Genomic DNA, 21,187 nt, shown 5'->3' with positions numbered 1-21,187 from the left:
TCACTGGTGAAATTGAATGATGCCATCGAGTTCTCCAGAGGATCCCACTGAGGGATACCCCCGAGATGGTGAGTTTGTAGGCAGGGTGTCGTCCAGATTAGGAACTCAAGGTGCAATGAACACAATGTTTAGACAGGTTCGGGGTACCGAGAGCGTAATACCCTATGTCCTGTGTGTGGTTTGTATTGCCTTAGGTGTTGATCGGGGTGATCTTGGGTGATCCCTGTTTGGAGGGAGTCCCTGCCCGCCCTTATACAGTTTTGGGGGACAGGGTTATATGAAAATCCTAATCGGATACGAGCTCAGGAGTCCTACCCGAGTACTTGTCGGGTAGTCTCCTTCTGTTCTGACTAGTAGTACTACGGTACGAGTAGTTCTACTACGTTACAAGTAGTTATAGCTGGTGTAGGGCATGGGCCATGTCCTACCCCTTATACTGTAAGATAATATGGATATATATAATTCAGGTAGAGATCTGGGTGGATAGGATGCCCATTAGGCTTGGGCCCAGGAAGGTGAGGAAGGATAGTTTTTTATTTTCTTTCTTTAAGTATTTATAAACATACTGGCAGCCTTATATTGGAGTTCTTGAAGGGGATACGACCGGTGTCTAGGTTGATCAAATCTGTGGGATCTGGATTTCCCATAGGACCTAAGCAGATGAGTCCTGGTCTATCTTCTATTGGGATGGTAATTCTGTCTCTAAGGTCCTACAAATACAAATAAAATCCTAATGGGACAAGAGCGGAGGCAAAGAACGAAAAGAAATAAAAAGGATGAACGGTTAAAATCTCGTACCGTGGGGATGTTTGCAAGAGAAGCCATTGGTGCAGATTAGATGTGTGTCACAGACGCTGGAAGAAGGCTCCGCCGTGGCCGAAGATGCTGGAAGCTTGATTGGAGGATGACCTGCAAGTCGCTCACCGGAGAAGATGGAGATCTGTTCTTGAAGAGAGAGAACGCTCGAGAGAAGACAGTGGCGGAGAAGAAGGGTGCGGTGGTTGAACTTTTATAGTTTTGCACCTAGGGGTAGAAATGGTTTTTCGTATCGCCGCTCACACGAAGCGCGAGGACTGGTTTGAATATTGTGGACGCACACGTGGGATCAGAAAGGCAATCATGACTGGAGAGAATTTTGGAACAGAATTATTTTATTCCAGAATTGGGGGGCATGCGTTGACACCTTTTTTGGCACGTGTCTGGCTAAACGCTGGAGCAAAGAGGTAGCCGATGGAAGTGAAGATGAATCGGCTAATTTGGCATCACAATCGATGGAGCAGAATATCGTATAGAGTCCGAGTCTTGTTCGAGTCATTTGTTATAGAAGGATTATTTTCTTTTTTGTTAAGTCATATGGTGTCGTAATCGACTAGGATTTGTTAGCTTAGGCTATAAATATTGGCCTACGGGCTTGTAATAAGGGATTACACAAAATCAATACAACAATTGCTTCTTTTCTGTCGGCGACTTCACCAAACCCTAGTTTTGTAGTTGTTTTGTTTCTTCAACGAGTCCTTCTAGCTGGCAAGGCTGCACCGCTTCGATCTTCAGCTTGCTAGTAAGTTTTGATTTTTCTGAGTAAATTAGGTCTTTGATTGACGGCGCATCGCTTTTTTCTCGATCTATTTATTCAATAGTTATCGATATTTGCTAGACTTTGCAAGGTTAAGTTATCTAGTCTTGTCTTGTTTAGCTTATATCACAGTTATCCAGCTTAGATTCGAAACATCAATCAGCTTTTAAATACAATTTCTTGATTCTCATTCATTGTGTTAAGTATAGCCTATTGGATCTAGATCTAGGTGTTGCTTACCAATTGTTGTTGATCAAATTAATATTGTTCTCATAGCAAAATCGGTTGATCTTAGCCGATTGCTTATTGATTTGTATCAGACTTTTAGTTCGGAACACCAGTCCATATGTTCTACTATTTGACGTTATCTTATTCCTTGTCAATTGCAGGTCAAATTGACTGGCACACTTTGCACCTACGTGAAGCTATTTGGAGCCTGCGCCGGAGGAAAGCAAATCTGTCAGATCCTCGTGTGGAGACATGCAAGAAGCCGTTTGTTGGTTTTTTGCATCAACAGATCCTTAACCGTACCGTTTATTGGTGTACACCAATTTGCAACGAAATTTGGACATTGCGTTGTATTAGAGCCAACCATGAGCTATATTCAATTTTCCAAAAGAACCAAATCTTAGCCAGGTCAAACATAGAGGTGACCCATCGACAATGAGAAGCTGTGATGACTTCATGAATCCGGAGAATCTGTTGGCTCAGTCTCTCGGAGGTGCTCATAGAGGTAAGTGTGCATGCATGCATATGAGCATCTGCATCTGCATTGTGTTTGGTAAAAAAAAACATCGAGGTGGCCTTTGTACATGGACAAACCACACGAAACAAGTATGATGCGGGTCAAACATCTGGATAAAAAATTCTTGACCATTTCATTTTTCTTTAGCAATTATAAACTGTGTCTATCCTAACTTTGTAACTAGGTAAAGACCGGGAGTTATCCTGGATCGGTTGTATCATCTTAATGTAATTGTTTGAGATCAACCAAACTTTCTCTACTAAAGAAAACATTCCACTTGAACAACCTTCCAAAATATTCAAGGCGAGATTTAATACATGGTCACTAAATACCTTCTACAATATCAACAGTTGCCACATTACATTCACTGTAGATGGCATGCACTCCCTCAAAAACCAACTCTTAACAATTTCTTCCTTGCACACATATCCCCATCTCACTAAAGACGATAACAGGGCCCTCACCGCATCATCAACGTTAATCGCAAGGAAAAATGATGATCCTTCCCCTCTTAACCCCTATGGCCCTATCAATATAGTCTTGCTCATCCGTGTTTCGATCGGTTGCTGCCACACCAACCGTCCATGAATGCCGCGACCAGCACATGTGCGGTACAACGACCACGTACCCTCACCATCCATCCATCCATCCCATCACACGGTTAAGCCTCCAACCGACGCCCCGGGCCCACTTGCAGCCACCCGCACGCCGACTGACAAGCTGGGCCCCCGCGAGTTATTGGTCTCGCCCCCAACGAGCCTATAAAAGGCATGCGAACTCGTCACGATTGGACACACACGAACACTCGAGCTAGCTAGATAGCTTGGAGACTCCAGCAGTGTTCTTGGGATCTCCATCGAGCAGCTGCTGACCGGAGTTGCAGTGCGATGGCTCCGGCAGAGCTCCTGCTCGTCGTCGTCGTGACCGCGGCGGCAGCGTTGCTTCTGGCGGCGCCGGCGAGCGCCGCGCTGCCGCGGGTGTTGCACGCGCCCAAGGCCGACGGGACGCTCGCCGTCCTTGCCGTCGGCGACTGGGGCCGGCGTGGGCAGTTCAACCAGACCTTGGTTGCCCAGCAGGTAAAAGTAAAACAAGGCGTAAATAAATCTCTCCAGCCACGTCGCATTGCATCGATGCGTCAACGTTTAGTGTACGTGTTAAGGATGTTAATGTTTCTGGATCGTCTCTCTTAATATAAAATATAAAGATACGTAGCTCTCCTAAATGTTCTAGAAAAAATATTCCCGTATTTTGTAAAAAATAAATACATTATTAGTTACCACAAACAGATAAGCTTTCGTACGGAAATGAAACAACCCGATAATCTTTGTGTATACAAATAGAACGATCATCACAAAAAGTTGAACGATTTGAAACAAAGTTATGATCTTTTGAGTGAAGTGGTGGCCGAGGCCGGAGTGCATGCCCACTGTGTAAGAAGGTGGGCAAAGCACGTGACTTAGCGTGCATCTTCTTCGCTTATACGTTTTTCAGATCTTTGCAAAGTCATGCACGAATCAGATAGGCGGCCTTCTGTTTAGCGACCAACAACCCGGAGAGTAGGCCTAGTCATCAATGCATATGTAGCTCTACCACCACGCTAGCAGCTCTGAGGCCTCCTTCAACAGTTGAGCCAGTTACTAGCTCTAATGTCTATGTAGCACCTCTATATTAAATAATGTAAGATGGTGCAAGAGATAACACTTGCAATGGTTTAACTTTTATAGCACATAGTTCAAAACATAGAAGGCTCATGCAACGGCCACACATGATCTAAAAATATGTGTATGACAGTATCTTTTAGTTAAGAGATAGCTTTTCTCTCTCCTCCTCTTCTCTCTCTTCCAAGTAGATAAAAATATGAGGTAGACTTCTTCAAAAAAAAAATGAGGTAGCATGTCTTAGAGCTACAGCTACTACCTGACACGTATTGTTCGAGGAGGCCTGAGTTGAAATAGTACATTTTCCATTCTTAAATATAAGGAATCATAGCATTTGAAATTTATTCCCTAAATATAAGGGATTGAGGGTAAATTAAGACCTTTTTTTTTACATAGTTAACGTTATTCCTCCTTTTCCTACCTCATCTCTCAACGGACTACTGGGATTGGTCAGTTGATATTTCAGGTGACAGTAAACATTAATGGTTTGGGAAAACAGGCAATATAATTAATTTTGTGGCCTGTTTTCCTGCTGAATCATCTGTCCACAAACCCCACAATAACACCTAGCTAGCTCTCATGTCGAATGTGCCACAATTTTTACAAGTCAATGATTCTCCGGGAGGTGCTTAACCTTTTTTTGCTATATAGCTTTGCACATACTAATCATCAAGTGATCATTAGTTCTCATTGCACATGCATGGTCCCCGAATGGGTTCTTGCCGTGCATGCAGTGTGGTCATGTCTTCTACGTTCATAAGTAGCCGAAAGTGGATAGATTGTGTCCTAGCTCCTTATCTACTTGGTACGATCAAACACTGTTCTTCTGTTGAAGCAGTTGTGACCTAAGACAGATCGATGCAGATAAACTCAATTATTGTCCTCTAACTAACAAGCAACACGGCGGCACACAACGTACCATCAAACGTTAGTTATTGCAAAATAATTTTTTTCCTGGATCTTAACAGACTGAATCAGTTTTATTGGGTTCCCCTCGAAACTCCGTTAGAGAAAAAAAATATTCTTTCTTCAAAAAAAAATAGAAGTAATTATATGTCGTATTCGTCGAATTCATAAGTTATGTATTTAGATCATTGAACTTCAAGTAGGTCTTCGAATATCGCCGCAGTGCCAAGATGGTCATAGTGGTTATATGCGCTACACTGTTAATACCTCCCTGATCGGAGCCGATCTATCCTCTGTGTGTGCCTGCTGTAGATGGGAGAGGTGGGGCAGAAGATGGACATCGACTTCGTCATCTCCACCGGCGACAACATCTACGACGACGGCATCGCCAACACCAGCGACCCGCTCTTCAAGGAGTCCTTCTCCAACATCTACACCGCCAAGAGCCTCCAGAAGCCTTGGTACCTCGGTAATTAATATGCAACAGTTTACATCCTACTCCTACACAAACGCATGCTAAGATGTTCTGGATTCTGAAGCAGCTGCTGATCCTGTTTCTGTGACATGGGTGCAGTCCTTGGCAACCATGACTACACCGGCAATCCGCTCGCACAGCTAGACCCTGCCATTCGCAACGTGGACAGCCGGTACACCGCCATTGCAAAGTCTTTCATCGTCAACTCAGGTATGTAATGATCAAATGAAGTGCTCAGGGACCACGGTGATAACTGCCTAGCTGAAAATCTTCTATGATAATAACTTTATAAGGATATTGCAAAAATTTTCCTATGATTCTACTATTTCCCTCCTCTCAATGAAGGGTTTGCGGATTTCTTCCTCGTCGACACGACGCCGTTCATCCTCCATTACTGGAACAACACCAAGTTTGATTGGAGAGGGGTTGCTCCTCGCGACACCTACATCACAAACATACTCAAGGTATAGAACACCTGCAGTTGCAGTACCTCGGCGGCTCAGCACCAGGTTTTGCATTGCCTACTGTTTGAACGTGGGGGTGATCTTGGTGCAATGCAATGTATGACGTGTCGATCTCCTTGCCAGGATCTGGAGTACGCGCTGACGGAATCCAAGGCCGCCTGGAAGATCGTCGTCGGCCACCACCCCATCAGCAGCGGCTGCGGGCACGGGAACAACACTGAGCTCGAGGAGTTGCTTCTCCCGGTCCTCAAGGCATTGTCACATGACATCATGTTCTTCTCATCTCCCATTCTAGACTGTTTACTAGTCATGGTGCTCCAGTAACTAGCATGAACTCTGAAACTGATTTTGCTTCACCATGGCAATGCAACGCGTGCAGGCCCACGGCGTCGACATGTACGTGAACGGCCATGACCACTGCCTGCAGCGCATCAGCAGCAGAGACAGGTGAGCACACATCGATCAGTTTATCAGGAGATCGACATGGATCAAGAACTCTCGGAAGTTTCCTTGATTTTTATGCCCTGAACCAAAAAAAAACAAAAAACAATTGCAGTCATCTTCAGTTCCTGACGAGTGGCGGCGGGTCCAAGGCGTGGGCTGGCAAGTTCAAGGCCACCCCCGACAAGGTGGAGTTCCTCTACGACGGGCAGGGGTTCATGTCGATGCGCCTGAGCAAGACGGAGGCCCACCTCGCCTTCTTCGACGTCGCCGGCAACGCCCTGCACTGCTGGGGCCTCACCAAGACTGCAGCAGCTGGGCGCGCTAGCTTAGCTTGACTCCGGCCTATAGCTGTCACTGTCAGGCAGCAGTACGATGAGTCGAGCAATCACAAGGCAATTATTCATTTGCGTAAACTGGAAGCAATTGTTATTATTGTTGTTGCGTGTGCGCAAGTGTGATGCTGTGAAATATTTGTACCCTATAAGAGAAATCTCATCTTCCATGGAATAAAGTTTACTTTCCATTGGCGGTTTGCATCGCACAAAACGGGAGAGAACAAGTGATGATCGTGGTGGTTTCTAATGAGTTCTCTAACTTTTTTTGCAGGGTAGTCATGGTGGGGTGATGTTGTTTCGGTCGTCTTTTGGCATGCTAGCGGGTGGTCATGATGTAGTCTCCTTGGCTTTGCAGGGTTTGAGTTCTCTTGTTGTGTAGGTGGAGTGGGGTGCGATGTGGGCTTCTGTCTTGGTGTTGTTGTATCGGGTCATGTGCCACCTTCTATGTGGCGGTCTTATAAATCTGCACTTCAAGAGTATTTTTGATGCTGCGTCAGTGTAATTCTCTTCCTCTTACCGGCACTTGGGTATATATGATTCACGGGGCATTCAGTGTCAAGATGTTATCTGGGCTGGGATCTTTACTTCTCTCCGGATCTTGCTGCTTGCAGCTTGCTAATAGATCGAATTTTTTTAAAAAAGGGTTAAAAAGAAATTAAAATTCAAAAAAAGGATGCCGGTTTGGGAAATTTCGAAAAATGGGTACCTCCCGCCCAATGAAAGGGCGGGATGACTCATCCCGCCCATCCAACGGGCGGGGGGTCGGCGGGGGGAGAAAAACCTCTTCGCAGGGGCCTCTTTGCGAAAAGTCAGGCAACATCCCGCCCTTCCAACGGGCGGGGGTCCTCCGAGGGGCCTCCCGCCCGTTGGGAGGGCGGGACGTGGGCCACCCGCCCGTTGGTTGGGCGGGACGTTCTGGTGAGGGGCATCCCGCCCCCCCAACGGGCGGGAGGTCCCAACCCGCCCATCCAACGGGCGGGATGTCCCCCCCCACTATTTAAGCCCCCACCCACCCCCTAATTCTCATAAAATTCATCAAAAATCAGAAAAAAGAAAAGGAGGAGAGGAGAGGAGAGGAGGAAAGGAGAGGAAGCGGCGAAGCCCTGTCCACACGTCGGTTTGGAGGTATTATAATCGTATAATTATTAATTATTTTTACGAATATTTGTTAGGGTAGTTATACGTATAATTCAGTATTTTCAATAGTTTTTAGAAATATTTGTTAGGATAGTTCTATTTTAAATAGTTTTGAGTATTTTAATAGTTGTAGATATATTTCTTAGGCTAGTTATATTTTAAATAATTTTTATAATTGCAGTAGTTTTTAGATATATTTTTTAGGGTAGTTATATTTTGAATAGTTTTTATAATTGCAGTAGTTTTTAGATATATTTTTTAGGGTAGTTATATTTCGAATAGGTTTCGGTATTTTGAATAGCTTTTAGAAATATTTCTTAGGGTAGTTATATTTTGAATAGTTTTTATAATTGCAGTGGTTTTTAGATATATTTTTTAGGGTAGTTATATTTCGAATAGGTTTCGGTATTTTGAATAGCTTTTAGAAATATTTCTTAGGGTAGTTATATTTTGAATAGTTTTTATAATTGCAGTAGTTTTTAGATATATTTCTTAGGTAGTTATATTTTGAATAGTTTTTATAATTGCAATAGTTTTTAGAAATATTTTTTAGGGTAGTTATATTTCGAATAGGTTTCAGTATTTTGAATAGCTTTTAGAAATATTTGTTAGGTTAGTTCTATTATAAATAGTTTTTAGTATTTTCAATTGCTTGTAGCTATATGTCTTACGGTACTTATATTTTTCATGCAGATATGGCGCAGACACCAGAGCTCCTTGACGCGCACATCGACGCACGGCACAGGTCGTACCTGGCAGCGGTGGAGAGGCAGGAGCTTCACGAGTTGCGCCCTCGTGTAGCAAAGGAGTTGTTGCACCTGGACGACCGCTGGCTTGACAGGTGATACTTTATATTTTTTTACGAAACTAATGTATAGCGTGTACGATAATTGTAACCACAATGCAAAATATACAGGTTACGTGAGGCTGGTTTGCTGCCACTCGCACGTATGCTTCAGGCCGGCGACGGCCAAGACGGTGGCGCGAAGAAGCGGATGCAGCTGGACCGCTCTCTACTTGCAGCGTTGGCGGACAGGTGGCGTCCGGAGACGCACACGTTCCACTTGCCGTGCGGGGAGATGGCCCCCACGTTGCAGGACGTGTCGTACCTACTCGGGCTTCCCATTGCGGGTGAAGCTGTTGGCCCGGTTGCCGTGCCACCTTTCTGGAGGGGGGAGCTGCAGGAGCGGTTTGGTCCAGCGAACCCGCCACTTGTTGTGAACGTACCTGATTTGCCCGGCCCCGCCAAGAGTTGGGTAATACAATTTAGGGTACGTCCAGTTATTTTTTATTTAATTTAATTGAATCATATGTGAGTATCTCTAAGTTTTGAACAAATATATTATAGGCTCAGGATCTGCACCCTCTGGCTGGGCAGTACGAGGTGTCACGATACCTGGAGGCGTATCTGTTATGGTTGTTCGGCTGGACTCTTTTCTGCAACTCTACCGGCAATTACGTGGACAAGGTGCTCATGCAATACGCGCGCGCGATTGCGGATGCGGAGCCGGGCCAGGTACCTGGGTGGAGCTGGGGATCGGCAGTGCTTGCTGCGACGTACCGAGGTCTTTGCCAGGCCTGTTTGAAGACGGAGAGGACTGCCGTCATCACAGGCTGCCCACTTCTGCTGAAGCTATGGTCGTATGAGCGATTCGCCATAGCACGTCCCCTAATCAGCGAAGAGCCTTATCCACCCGAGATGTACGGGATGTGGGACGAGGATAGCTCCACGATGGGTTCGCTTTGGACCGATTGACGGGTAAGTTCTTTTAAGCTCTTTAATTTACTGTTGTACGTTTCTGTATACGAGGAGTACCGATGCAGTTGTGTAATTTTTTCAGATGAGCTGGGCACATCGGCAGGTCCGAAAAGCATACCCTCAGTTCGTGTCCGAATTTGATCGGATGCGGCCACAGGATGTCATCTGGACACCGTACACCGCTGCGGCTATCCAGACACGTGCGCCGCATGGGTTGTCTTCCCTCTGCACGCGTGACGAGGAGTATTGGCTGACAAAGGCGAACCTAGTGTTCGATATTCTCGTCGAGCCGTACTGCGTCGAGCGTGTGATGAGACAGTTCGGGCGACGACAGCAGTTTTCTCTCGTACCTCGAGCGTTCCAGGCCGTGCCGCGCAACGTACACGAGTAAGTTTGTGATAACTCGTTTTGTATGACTTATATATTCGTTATCATAAAGCAATGTTGAATTTCAAATGTTCGCAACAGATATTCGCGCAGGGGATATCATGCCAACGAGGTGAACTGGGTCGTCAAGATGTAGGAGTACGTGCAAGGGTGGCTTCACGCATGTGACGATGTGTGGGACGAATGGCACCCACACACGGACGCGTCATACGACGCATACCTCCGCTGGTACCTCCTTCGCACGCGTCCGTACGTCACTCGTTCACGTATTCATGACGCGGAGGATCAGCACCAACCGACCATTTCTGACACGTATCCCTCGTACCGTGATCAGGACCAGCGTGGCGCGGTACATGTTTCGCAACTTGAATTATTAAATCTTTTTTCTAAAAGATCGATACCAATAGTAATCTGCATCCCATTACGTATGCAGATCGATCTGATCAACTTCGCGGAGGTCGAAGCTACATCTCAGATCACGTTGATTGAACGTGGAGTGCGTGTACCGGAGGCACAGTACAAGGACAGCTTCCGTAAGATTCAAGACAGCTTGACGCGAGCGTTACGTGCACTGACGTGTCGCGGCAGAGACGACGTGGGGACCTCCAGTTCATCTCATGCGTCCGCCCACATGTACACAGCTGGCCCGTCGACCTCTACAGCACCGCACGCAGCGTCCAGCGGTACTGCCGCTAGTTCAAGCTGTAAGTTCTTCATAATTGCCATTTCAATCACCTATGATTTACACGATTAATTTCATTTCTTTTTGTAGTCATGCACTCGACGGCAATGGGACCTCCTCCTGCAAGAATGGAGCCTCAGACGTTTGGCGCCTATGCTCCAGGAACGTCTCTCCCGTCAGGCTCGAGGCCAGCTGCACCGTACTCTTATGGCTATGCTCAGCATGCATGGTCGACGGGAGATCCTGCATACGGTGGTCCATTCGGTGTGCCGGACTGGGACGACTGGGAGGGCGGCTCCGCCACTTGGTCAGAGCTGGTGGGCGGCGGCGCCGAGCCTGATATCATTGGTCCATCCCAGACATATGACGCTCCAGGTGCACAGTCCCAGGATGACCCCTTCACACCTGCACCTCCTCCGCCTCGTCCTCACCGTGCTCCAGATGCATTTACGTACTCGGAGGACTACATACGCCGACGGCCTAGGACCAGGGGCGGGAGGCCCAAGAGAGCGCGAGGTCCGGGACATGCACAGTAGATACTACTGATTTGGTGAACTTTTTATATTTGAACTGTTTTTGTATGATACTATTTTCTTTTTAATCGGTTGATCTATCGTACTGTCGTAATATTCGGATTCTACGTTGCAAAACGTTATCGTTTAACCATCTTCATACGAATTTTAGATAGAGCAATCTTCTTCGTAAAATTGAATTAAAATTTTATATGTACACAAAAGAGTATGGCGAATCAATATTGCATTTGAAAACAGTCTGAATTTCAAATAGATTGTAAATCATAAATTCTAAAGGAAAAAAAATGGCTCTCAACATCCCGCCCACTGGCCGGGCGGGATGCCTCCCACCCTCTGGCCGGGCGGGATGCTGCCTCAGGGACCCCTTCGCGAATAAGAAACTTTCTTATTCGCGAAGGGGCCCTCGGGAGGGGCCTGCAAAAAGGTTTTTGAGCATCCCGCCCTCTGGTTGGACGGGATGTCCCCGGCCCCACGCCTCCCGCTCGGGAGGCACCCATTTTTCAAATTTTTCCCAACTACCACCCCTTTTTCGAATTTTAATTTTTTTAAACCCTTTTTTAAAAAAATTCCTAATAGATCAGCGCACATATGGGCCCATATAAATAACTAGGAAGAGTGTGGCGCGCTTCGCTGCGCCCGTCCTCACTATACGCACTAATGTGTGCTGATGATAGCTCGATATGCTACGCAATTGTGCGTACCAACTACGCATATATGGCGAGGGGTTGCTGTTTTGTAAATACAGTCACCATGCGTCACCATGACGCCTTAATCATTAGCAAACACAAAGAAGGCAGCAAGTATTCCAATTTCCAACGGGCCATATCACTACCGGATTCAGGCCTAGTGTCCGGGACACTTGGCAAAGCCCCGATTACACTCGGCAAAGGCTTTGCCGAGTGTAACACTCTGCAAAGGGCACTCGGCAGCGATTATGTCGGCAACGACATCTTTGCCGAATGCCTTTTGTTGGGCACTCGGCAAAGACTTTGCCGAGTGTCAGGGACTGCACTCGGCAAAAAAGTAGCCGTGACGGCGTTTGGGGCCGTGACGGCATCTTTGCCGAGTGCCCTTGAGTTGGCACTCGGCAAATACTAGGCTCTTTGCCGAGTGCCTGGGACGTGGCACTCGGCAAAGAGTAGGATCTTTGCCGAGTTCCTGCCACGTGGCACTCGGCAAAGTTTAGGTCACTTTGCCGAGTGCCTTTTTTATACACTCGGCAAAGTGTTTTTTTAAAGATTTTATTTTGTTTGTTCCCCTCCATTTTACACAGGCACATATTCACACAGGCATATTATTTGAAATTTCACATACACAACCAAATTCACCCAAGTCTTATCGTCACACAACCAAATTTACCAAAGTCTCATCATCACACAACTAAAATCATATACACAAGTTCACCACACAAGTGTTAACAACGATAAAGGTTCATTTGAAGTTCACCACTCAAGTTCACCACATAAGTTCCAATGTCACATACGAAGATTTCGAGATGGCTGATTTGGAGTTGCCTGATTTGGAGATGGCGTAGCATGCGGATCATTTGATGCCGCCGATTGTCTCTATACAGAGAAGAAGAGATTGCATGTGAAACAAGATAAATGACGATCATACATAAATACAACTTATCCCCACTCACAGAAGTAGAGTACGGATCAGGTGGTGGAGGTTGCGCGAATAGAGAAGCTAGCGGAGGTACACCCGTTGCAGCGCTAAGACTCTGCATGTAAGTAAGTACATCACTCATCCTTTGCTCCAACTCCTGTCGTTTCCTCGTCTCTTCTTCCAGCCGGCCCTGCACAGTTTTCACCCCAGTGTTACAATAGTGCAAAGAAAACATATGTAATAATCAATGAACGACGGATAAAGAAGGAATAACCTGGAGTGCCTGTATCTGATTGCGTGAAGTGTCCTGCCGAGGTCGTATGGCTGGGCTTGCACTCATGCTCCTTGCTTGAATCTGAGAAAGAGTAGGAGTAGAGGACGAGTCGATTGTGCCATCGGCAATCCAGTACCGTCCTTTCTTCTTACCTCCTCCGACCCTCATGACAATCTCTGTGTCAAGATCCTCTATGGTGGGATCATATTCTAAGCCATGGACCTCCCTTGCCACTGAGGCGGATGTGGATGCTCGCATTGCTGTATGCCTCAGACCTATCCTCCGGATTGTAGCTGACGTCGGAGGTCGCCTTTCCCTTGTGGGACAGAGCAAATGCTGTGAAGAGGTTGCAAGGCTGGCCACCATATGACGATGACTGCGAGAAAAGCAACAAGATGATTACAAAGCATGCATAATTGAGTGTTAGATGAAATAAATGTATTCGTATACCCATGCTTCAGCGTATCCGCTGAGGTTGCGGCTTCCTTGATGGTGTGCTACACCTGGCATCATCAAATGTCGCTCCCGGCAAGCAACGTGATTCTCCTCTCACTCCTCGGAGCACCACTTTTGCACTATGTGTCGCCATCAATCGGGATACGAGATGCACCAATTAGGAGTCACCTACAAGACGCCAAGTACATGCATGACGTATTAGAAGATGAAATTAAGCTGTCCTAATGTAGAAAAATAATCAAGCCACAGTGTTCTGTTCTTTACCTGTATGTACTGCTCTGGAGTCAAATAAATTGTTCTTACTTCTTCTTTGGTGACCCTCTATCCAAGGACGGTGGCGTGGTAATTTCTAATGGCTTGAATACGCGCCTCGTAGTGCATCTCCCAGACCAATTTCTTGCAGCAGTTGGTGATCACCACATCCGCCTCGCCCTCTTTACCAGCCTCGCATCTGAAGAAATCGTACATATACAAACACAATGGATCTCATTCATTTATGGTATAAAATTGTGCAATTAATATGCGATTTATTGAGTACTTACCCACAGCTCTTTCTTTACCCGCTCTGCCTTGTTGCTGAATACCCTGCCCTCCCGATCTTCAGCATCGGGAGCCGTGGCGTAGTGCTCAAACGTATAGGCCGGCTCCCACACTCCGCCGTACTCAACCATGCCAGGGAAGTGTTGCCTGCATAGAATACCGATGATGCCATTGACGGTGCGCTTGTGAGAAGCTCCAGGCTGCACAATCTTCTAGCCCCTGCACAAGTGATTAAGAAAAATCATTAGTTTCTATTCCAGATTTGAACATATAACATGTAGAAGCGGTGAAAACATTTAAAGTTACCTGTTCTTATCAGGAGTAATCAGCGGGCGCCTGTCACGAGGTATCGGTCGGTGAGGGAGACTCGAGGGACCTCGCAAGTAGACTCTCGACGCACCAGAGGCTGCGGAACCAGAGCCCGCGGAACCAGAGGCGGTGTGCTGCGCCTCCGCGTCCTCCTCCGGCGACTCCTCATCCCTCTCCTGCACCTCCTCGTCCCTCTCCTGCACCTCCTCATCCTGCATAGGCAACTGTGCCTCCTCCTCCGTGTCGTCCTGCGAGGGCCCCTGTGAGCTCCCCCTCCCCCTCCCCCTCCTCCCCGTCCCCCTCCGTGACGACCCCTTTGCTACATCGGACGGTGCAAGGGCACTCCTCGCCCTGGAGTAAAGGGACCGTATGTTCCTCAAGTAACCATCGCCCACCATCTTTGTTCAATCATTTGAAATTAAGAAGAGTAAACCAATAAGTACAGATAAACATGACATACTTAGAAAGAGATGCAAAATAAATAAAACATAATTACGTAATAATATAGTATTACATTGATTAAAAGTAATCTTCATCATCAGGATTAGCTGGATCATAAGTCTCATCATCACTATCAACCATGTCATAGTCCGCATTATCCGAAGCATAACTATCGTCATTGACATTGCCTAAATGTAATGCTTCTAGCATTTGTAAGTCTTTTGCATTTTGCACCTCATCCTCCTTCTCCTCCTCATCAACAACCATTTCAACTTCCGTTCCGATCGCTTCGGTTAAGTCTATCTCAAATTGCCCTTCTAGCCCCTCTTCTTGAAAGAACTCTCCGTCATATGTGTTTGGGTCTAAGTTGTAATCCTAATCGATTGGGACAGGTACTTTGCCATGCGGTGATACCTTGTGCACAACATACCAACCCTTAAGATGCTCCTTGGTTTGGCACGCATATGGGAGATAATAAACTTATATGGCTTGTTGGGCCACAATATAGACATCGTCTCCTGGTAAGACGGAATCCTGTCGGACCTCCACTAGCCCAAGATTAGAATATGTCCATCTCGTTACCTCTGGATCAAACCAATGGTATTTGAATATGACGGGATTGAGAGGTTTGGAACCATGAAAACGGAGTTCGTATATTTCTTCAATTCTTCCATAATACTCGACATTATCAAGGCCGAGAGTAAAAACTCCAGAATTTGTGGTCTTTTGATTGGGTCAACTTGCCTCATGGCTTCTCGTCCAAAAATGATATCCATTAACTTCATAACCAGAATATGACCTGACCCTATAGTCAAAGCCATCGGCAACCTGTCTCAACTCGGCACTCATCCTATGACCCTGCAAGTTCAAGCACGATAGATCGTACATTACGAATGACAAACTAAGTACGAGCTAGATTGGACGGTACTTGCTGTTTGAACCAAGCAATAAAAGTGGGCGATCCATTCCCCGTGCCCTGTCTAAGAAGGGTATCACATTCCTGCTGGGTAGGATCCCTTGATTGATGCCAGAACTCACAAAGAAACCGCTTCATGTATGGCACCACCTCTTCAAGGTTGGTCAACACATATAGCATGATCTGACACCACTCTTGAGGGCTCAATGTCTTATTGCTCGAACCACTTGCACTTCCGAGTTGCCCTTGCAAAAGGCTGAGGTTCGATTCATTTTTGCTAGCATTGTAACGAGGGGGAGGATTATGCACGCTAGGGAGGTTGTCACCTATAGGACAACAAGTACATGCATGACATATTAGAAGATGAAATTAAGCCATCCTAATGTAGAAAACGAATCAAGCCACGATGTTCTATTCTTACCATAGTATGTTGTTGTAAAGTTGGACACCTCTTCATGAATGTATGCCTCTGCAATGGAAGCCTCAATTTTGCTTTTATTTCCACATTTCTTTCAAAGCACCTTTAGACATCTCTCGATTGAATAGCACCAATGACCCTGCACGCCCCCCCCCCATTCGTGCCTCATACGGGAGGTGCAAAATCATATGCTCCATCGGATTGAAGAAGCCGGGTGGAAGGATCTTCTCCAACTTACAGAGCAACACTGGTGCCATTCTTTCTAAGTCTGCAACCACGGTCCAAGATAACTCCTTGGCACAAAGCTGGCGGAAGAAATAGCTCAACTCTGCAAGCACTAGCCAGACATGCTCAGAAAAATAGCCTCGAACCATCGCCGGAAGAAGCCGCTCAATCCATATGTGGTAGTCATGACTCTTCATCCCTAAGACTCGCATAGATGAAAAGTTGACCCCCCTACTCAGGTTAGCTGCATACCCATCAGGGAACATCAACTTCTTAATCCACTCTAGTACTTCCCTCCTCTGGGGCTTGGTCAAGACGAAATCGGCCTTAGGCCTTCTCCATATCTTTCCGCGACCAGGAGGCTTCATCTCTGGTTCGGTCTATCACATAATATTGCCAGATCAACTCTAGCCTTAACGTTGTCCTTTGTCTTGCCGGGAATGTCCATGATTGTTGACCAAAGTGCCTCAGCGATATTCTTTTCGGTGTGCATGACATCAATGTTGTGTGGAAGGAGAAGGTCATCATAGTAGGGGAGCCGAGTCAAGCCTGACTTATGAGTCCACATATGTTATTCGCTATATCCCACAAAGCCACCTGCTGGATTGACCACGAGACCATCTATCTCCTGACGAATTGCGGCACTAGTCTTTATTGGAGGTGCAAGGCCTATCACTGCGACACCTTTCGTAAAGTTCTTGATGTCTCGTCTGAATGGATGGTCAAGAGGGAGGAATAGCCGATGTTTGTCGAAAGCAACATACTTGCCACCCTTCTGCAACCAAATGAACCTAAGACCTTCCTTGCATACAGGACATGGGAACTTCCCGTGAACACGCCATGCACAGAATACCTCATACGCTGTGTTCACCGTGTGTTTTTCTTTGCCGAGTGCTGCACTCGGCAAAGAGGCTCTTTGCCGAGTGCCCGATATTTTGCACTCGGCAAAGGTTTGGACACTTGGCAAAGGCCGCGTCTCCGGTAGTGATACACGCACTTTAGTCATGCAGGGGTCCTGGAGGAAATCTCTGACAGGGTTTGTAATTTGACCAATAGTTTCATGATATGAATCAAGTGGATTTTATCAATCCAACATGGAGGGCAGGGCAATGGAGGGGTCCTGGGGAAGGTAGGCGGTGATAGGAACGGTGATAACATGTGATAGGAACGGTGATAACAGAAGGAAACAACGGCCGCACACTGACGATGCACCTGCCTTATTTTTTTGAAAAAAAATACCTGCCTCTGATTGTTGCCTGCAAGTCAAAGGATAACCTGCCCTCTTGCGCAGTGTGACATGGACTACAGATACTGTAGCGTACAGTAATCGGAGGCCTCCCCTGACCAGGGAATTCTTCAGGCATAAGAGGTAACATATAATACTTGAGTGGCCCATACAAACTTTGTTGGCTTGTTGGTAGTGTGTATGCAAAATTGCAAAGTATATTAGTTGAAAATAGCTAAGTCAGGCCTGTTTGTGAGATTATAGAAAGGTAAGTGGTTGGGGATAGTAAAGAAATGGACTATAAGAAAAGTGGTTGGATCATCTAATGCTTTTTTAGCAGCTTTTATAATCCCTAGCTCATTCAAACAAGTCCCCAAAATATCCTAATATAACAACATCCGATCCATTCTTGTTTTAAGAAAAGTGGTTGTCAGTGCATAGCTAAACCAACTGTAACACCAGATACCACTAGCTGTCAATTCGTGGACCCTGCTTTGTTTTAATGAGATGCTCCTTGTTTTCTGTTGGACCTTGTAAACAAAATGAAAGAAGCGTTTTAGATGTTGGATGATTCGTGAACACATCGGAAATCAAACAATAAATGCAACACTGAAGAAAACAATTGGACAGTTAAGGGCGCAAATCGTTGCCAATGTGAAATTGGATACTCACAAATCTATCTGAGCCTAACTAAGAGGATATCGTGCCTCAGCTTTGAGATATATCACAACGTAGAGCTATTCGCATTGAGATGCTAAGACAGCTTGGAGATTTTATTTACTTTTATATAAACCCTTGCATACTGATGAAATGGAAAAGATGCAGATACATCAATTACCTCTCTCTGTCATCTCATGGCTCTCCTCAGATGCAATACCAAAAGGGCCATTTGCCTGACAGCTACTGTTTTTCTGATACTTGTGATCATGTCTTCAAACTCCTCATAATGCCAAGGTAGATATCACCAACTTATTTGCATTGCTTCTTGAGATGGTCAGGTTACTAACCAATCAACATGTGGGTTGATTTTTTTTATAGCATGTGTAGGTGAAGAGCAGCCCCAGTCCCAAGTGCCCCGCCGCCGGTCACCACCACGGAGGGCGGCGGCGCCACCGCCACCGCCACCACCACGGAGACCGTGGTGGAAGCCGAAGCCGCCAGAGCAGACATGCTACCCCTACAATAATCGATACTGTTTGACTCATGACTGCACCATGATGTGCGGCGCAAAAGGCTTCCATGGCTATCGTTCCCGCTGTATTGAGAGACAGAATGGTAAATGGGATTGCTGCTGCCTACGTTAGGCCGCGTGTAATGCCTGTATCTGTTTAGTTTGAAATCAAATTATTTTTCTGTAGGCAGTGCTTCCACTGCCAGCATAAGGCGCGAACAGCTTGAAGCCAATGCCCTCGCTACCTTTACCGCCCACCGGTTGTTTCCCACCACTGCAATGGGCAGAGCCCTTGCTGCCTCACTGTCCCACTCGCAACCCGCTTCCACGGCTAGTTGGAAGCTTCCTCCAGAGCTCCCTCTATCCCCTACACTACATGTAACACCAAAACCTAATATCGCCAGAGCGTCACCCATCGCCGGAGTCCGAGTTGCTATTTCGGTGACCAGTTTTGTTACTTCCTTGTTCTTTCCTTTTTCTGCGAAAATCTCATCCAACAATCTTCTTTAACATCCTGTATTTCCAAATCTAGAGGGCTCTCGTATTAGGCTTAAAAGGAGAGAGAGCCTGGCCTCTCATTTTAGATTTTACATTACTTCTACAGACTTGCTTTGATTTAATAAAAAGGTTCCATATTTTTTTTATAAAGAATGATAGACCTTGAATAAAAACAAAAGCAACGTGCTACAAGTTGAAAAGATTTCTTGCTATTTATGATCCAACAAAACAAACAATAAATATGCGCTGAAGAAAAAAAAAGAAGCAAAACATAATAATGAAGATGGAAATGTGAAATTGGATACTATAAAATTTATTTCAACCTAGATAAAGATATCATGCTTTATCCTTGAGATATCCAAATCCTAGTACAGTAGAGGACAAATTCTGAGGCGATACTTGTGATTTGGTTGTGCTTCGACTCTATAAGAACACTGCTTGCAGACTGAAACAAAGAAGAGATACAAGAAGAAGTGACTCTCTCCTCTCCGATCCTTCGATTCTAGCAAGAAGAAAAGAGAGCTATTCTCTCCACTCATGGCACTCGCCAAATACAGTACCAAGAGGGCCGTGTACTTGACAACTACTGTTTTCCTTATACTTGCGATCATGTGTTCGATCTACTAGCTCATATACATGCAGCCAAGGCCAGGAAAAGTACGTATCACTCCTCATATTTCGAAATATTTCTTGAGATGTTCAGATTTTGTTTACTAAACAATCAGCCTGAATTTCTTTGTATTGTGTTGCAAGTGTAGTCGACCTTGAGGACCGTCGCCACAAGTCGGAGCTGACGTGCTACCGTTACAATGGCGCGCACTGTGTGGATCATGACTGCCACCAAGTTTGTGACAACAACGGGTTCAAGGGTGGTAAGGGGGCCTTCTGCAAAACGTGGTGGTGCATATGGGAGTGCTGCTGCCAACATCAAGCAGTGTAACGCGTCGATCTGTTTGATGCGAATAAAAAATAAAATGGTTTTTCTGTTGCATATTGTGTGCGTGCAGTTTCTTGTTCCAACTCAAGCGAACAAAAATTCTTATCAAAATGGTGTACTGAGTACTGACCCTTACACTACTACATGAAACCTTTCTCAAGACGCCCCCCTTTTAAAGTACAGGCAGTTATTAATAATTCAACCACATGTTCGGCACGCTAGAGGAGCCCCACGGACACGCTATAGGAGTGGTCGCTTGAGCCAATCGCTTCTGGAAATTGCCTGTAGAAATCTTTTTTTCATTTCTAGAGATAGTTATTTAAGAGGATTGTCTCTGGAAATAAGCCTATTTTTAGATGCGTGCTACATAAACAACAGTCAATAAAATTGCCTGTAGAAATAGCAAATAGGAATAGGGGTATTTCTACATGCTCTTCACATAAGAAACTGCCTGTAGAAATCTTTTTTTTCATTTTTTAGAGACAGTTATTTAAGAGGATTGCCTCTAAAAATAAACCTATTTTTAGATGCGTGCTACATAAACAACCGTCTCTAAAATTCAATTTCTAGAGGAAGGTCACATGTATCCATCTCTAAAAATGTAAACAATCACATTTGAGAAAAAAATTAAAACCTATTTTTATAAGAAGTCATCCTTCATAACAAAATGGTAGAGCTCCGTGAGATCTAAAATAGTTGTTAACTTTTTTATTTAAAATCATTTATGGGAGTTTCTAAATTTGTATTGAGTTCATTCTGTCGGTGGTCTTGCAACGAAAGCGTCACGCTTCGACACTTGGTGCGGGAAGTGCTCCTCCTTTGCTTGCTCAACCGGTTCCTGTGCTTCCCGAGAGCACTAGCAACCATGTAGCAAAAGCGTCACCCATGGTGCGTGGGGATTCGCATCACTTCCGCAAGGACAGCCGCTAACCTTTGCTGACAGTTATCGCCCGGAGCTGCAGCCCGCTCTCCACATTTGGGAGATTTGGCCGTTCTTCGCTCTGCAGGCTGGCCTCTTGTTCCCAACTGGTGGCATCTCCCACGGTCTGGCGAGTCCACTACTAGTGTCTC

General features: G+C 45.7%; 1 protein-coding gene across 1 annotated transcript; it reads left to right on the top strand.

Moving 5' to 3' along the window:
* Nucleotides 1-3,128: 3,128 nt before the first annotated feature.
* LOC112902710 (purple acid phosphatase 4-like) lies at nt 3,129-6,805 on the top strand. The gene is made up of 7 exons (XM_025971877.1): nt 3,129-3,394; nt 5,195-5,351; nt 5,457-5,567; nt 5,703-5,821; nt 5,945-6,073; nt 6,201-6,268; nt 6,378-6,805. The coding sequence occupies exons 1-7, from the start codon at nt 3,206-3,208 to the stop codon at nt 6,598-6,600; spliced, it is 996 nt and encodes a 331-aa protein (XP_025827662.1). The 5' UTR covers nt 3,129-3,205; the 3' UTR covers nt 6,601-6,805.
* The last annotated feature ends 14,382 nt before the right edge of the window (nt 6,806-21,187 follow it).

This window comes from Panicum hallii, chromosome 8, assembly GCF_002211085.1.
Source record: "Panicum hallii strain FIL2 chromosome 8, PHallii_v3.1, whole genome shotgun sequence".
In the NCBI taxonomy this organism is placed as follows: domain Eukaryota; kingdom Viridiplantae; phylum Streptophyta; class Magnoliopsida; order Poales; family Poaceae; genus Panicum; species Panicum hallii.
Note: the sequence above shows the minus strand (reverse complement) of the source record. Positions and strands in the feature narration are given on the sequence as shown.

Bases quoted from the DNA above. Each gene is read 5' to 3' on its own strand.
- LOC112902710 (XM_025971877.1), top strand. From the start codon at position 3,206: ATGGCTCCGGCAGAGCTCCTGCTCGTCGTCGTCGTGACCGCGGCGGCA. The intron at 5,352-5,456 runs GTAATTAATATG...ACATGGGTGCAG, and splicing joins CCAGAAGCCTTGGTACCTCG to TCCTTGGCAACCATGACTAC. The intron at 6,074-6,200 runs GCATTGTCACAT...CAACGCGTGCAG, and splicing joins TGCTTCTCCCGGTCCTCAAG to GCCCACGGCGTCGACATGTA.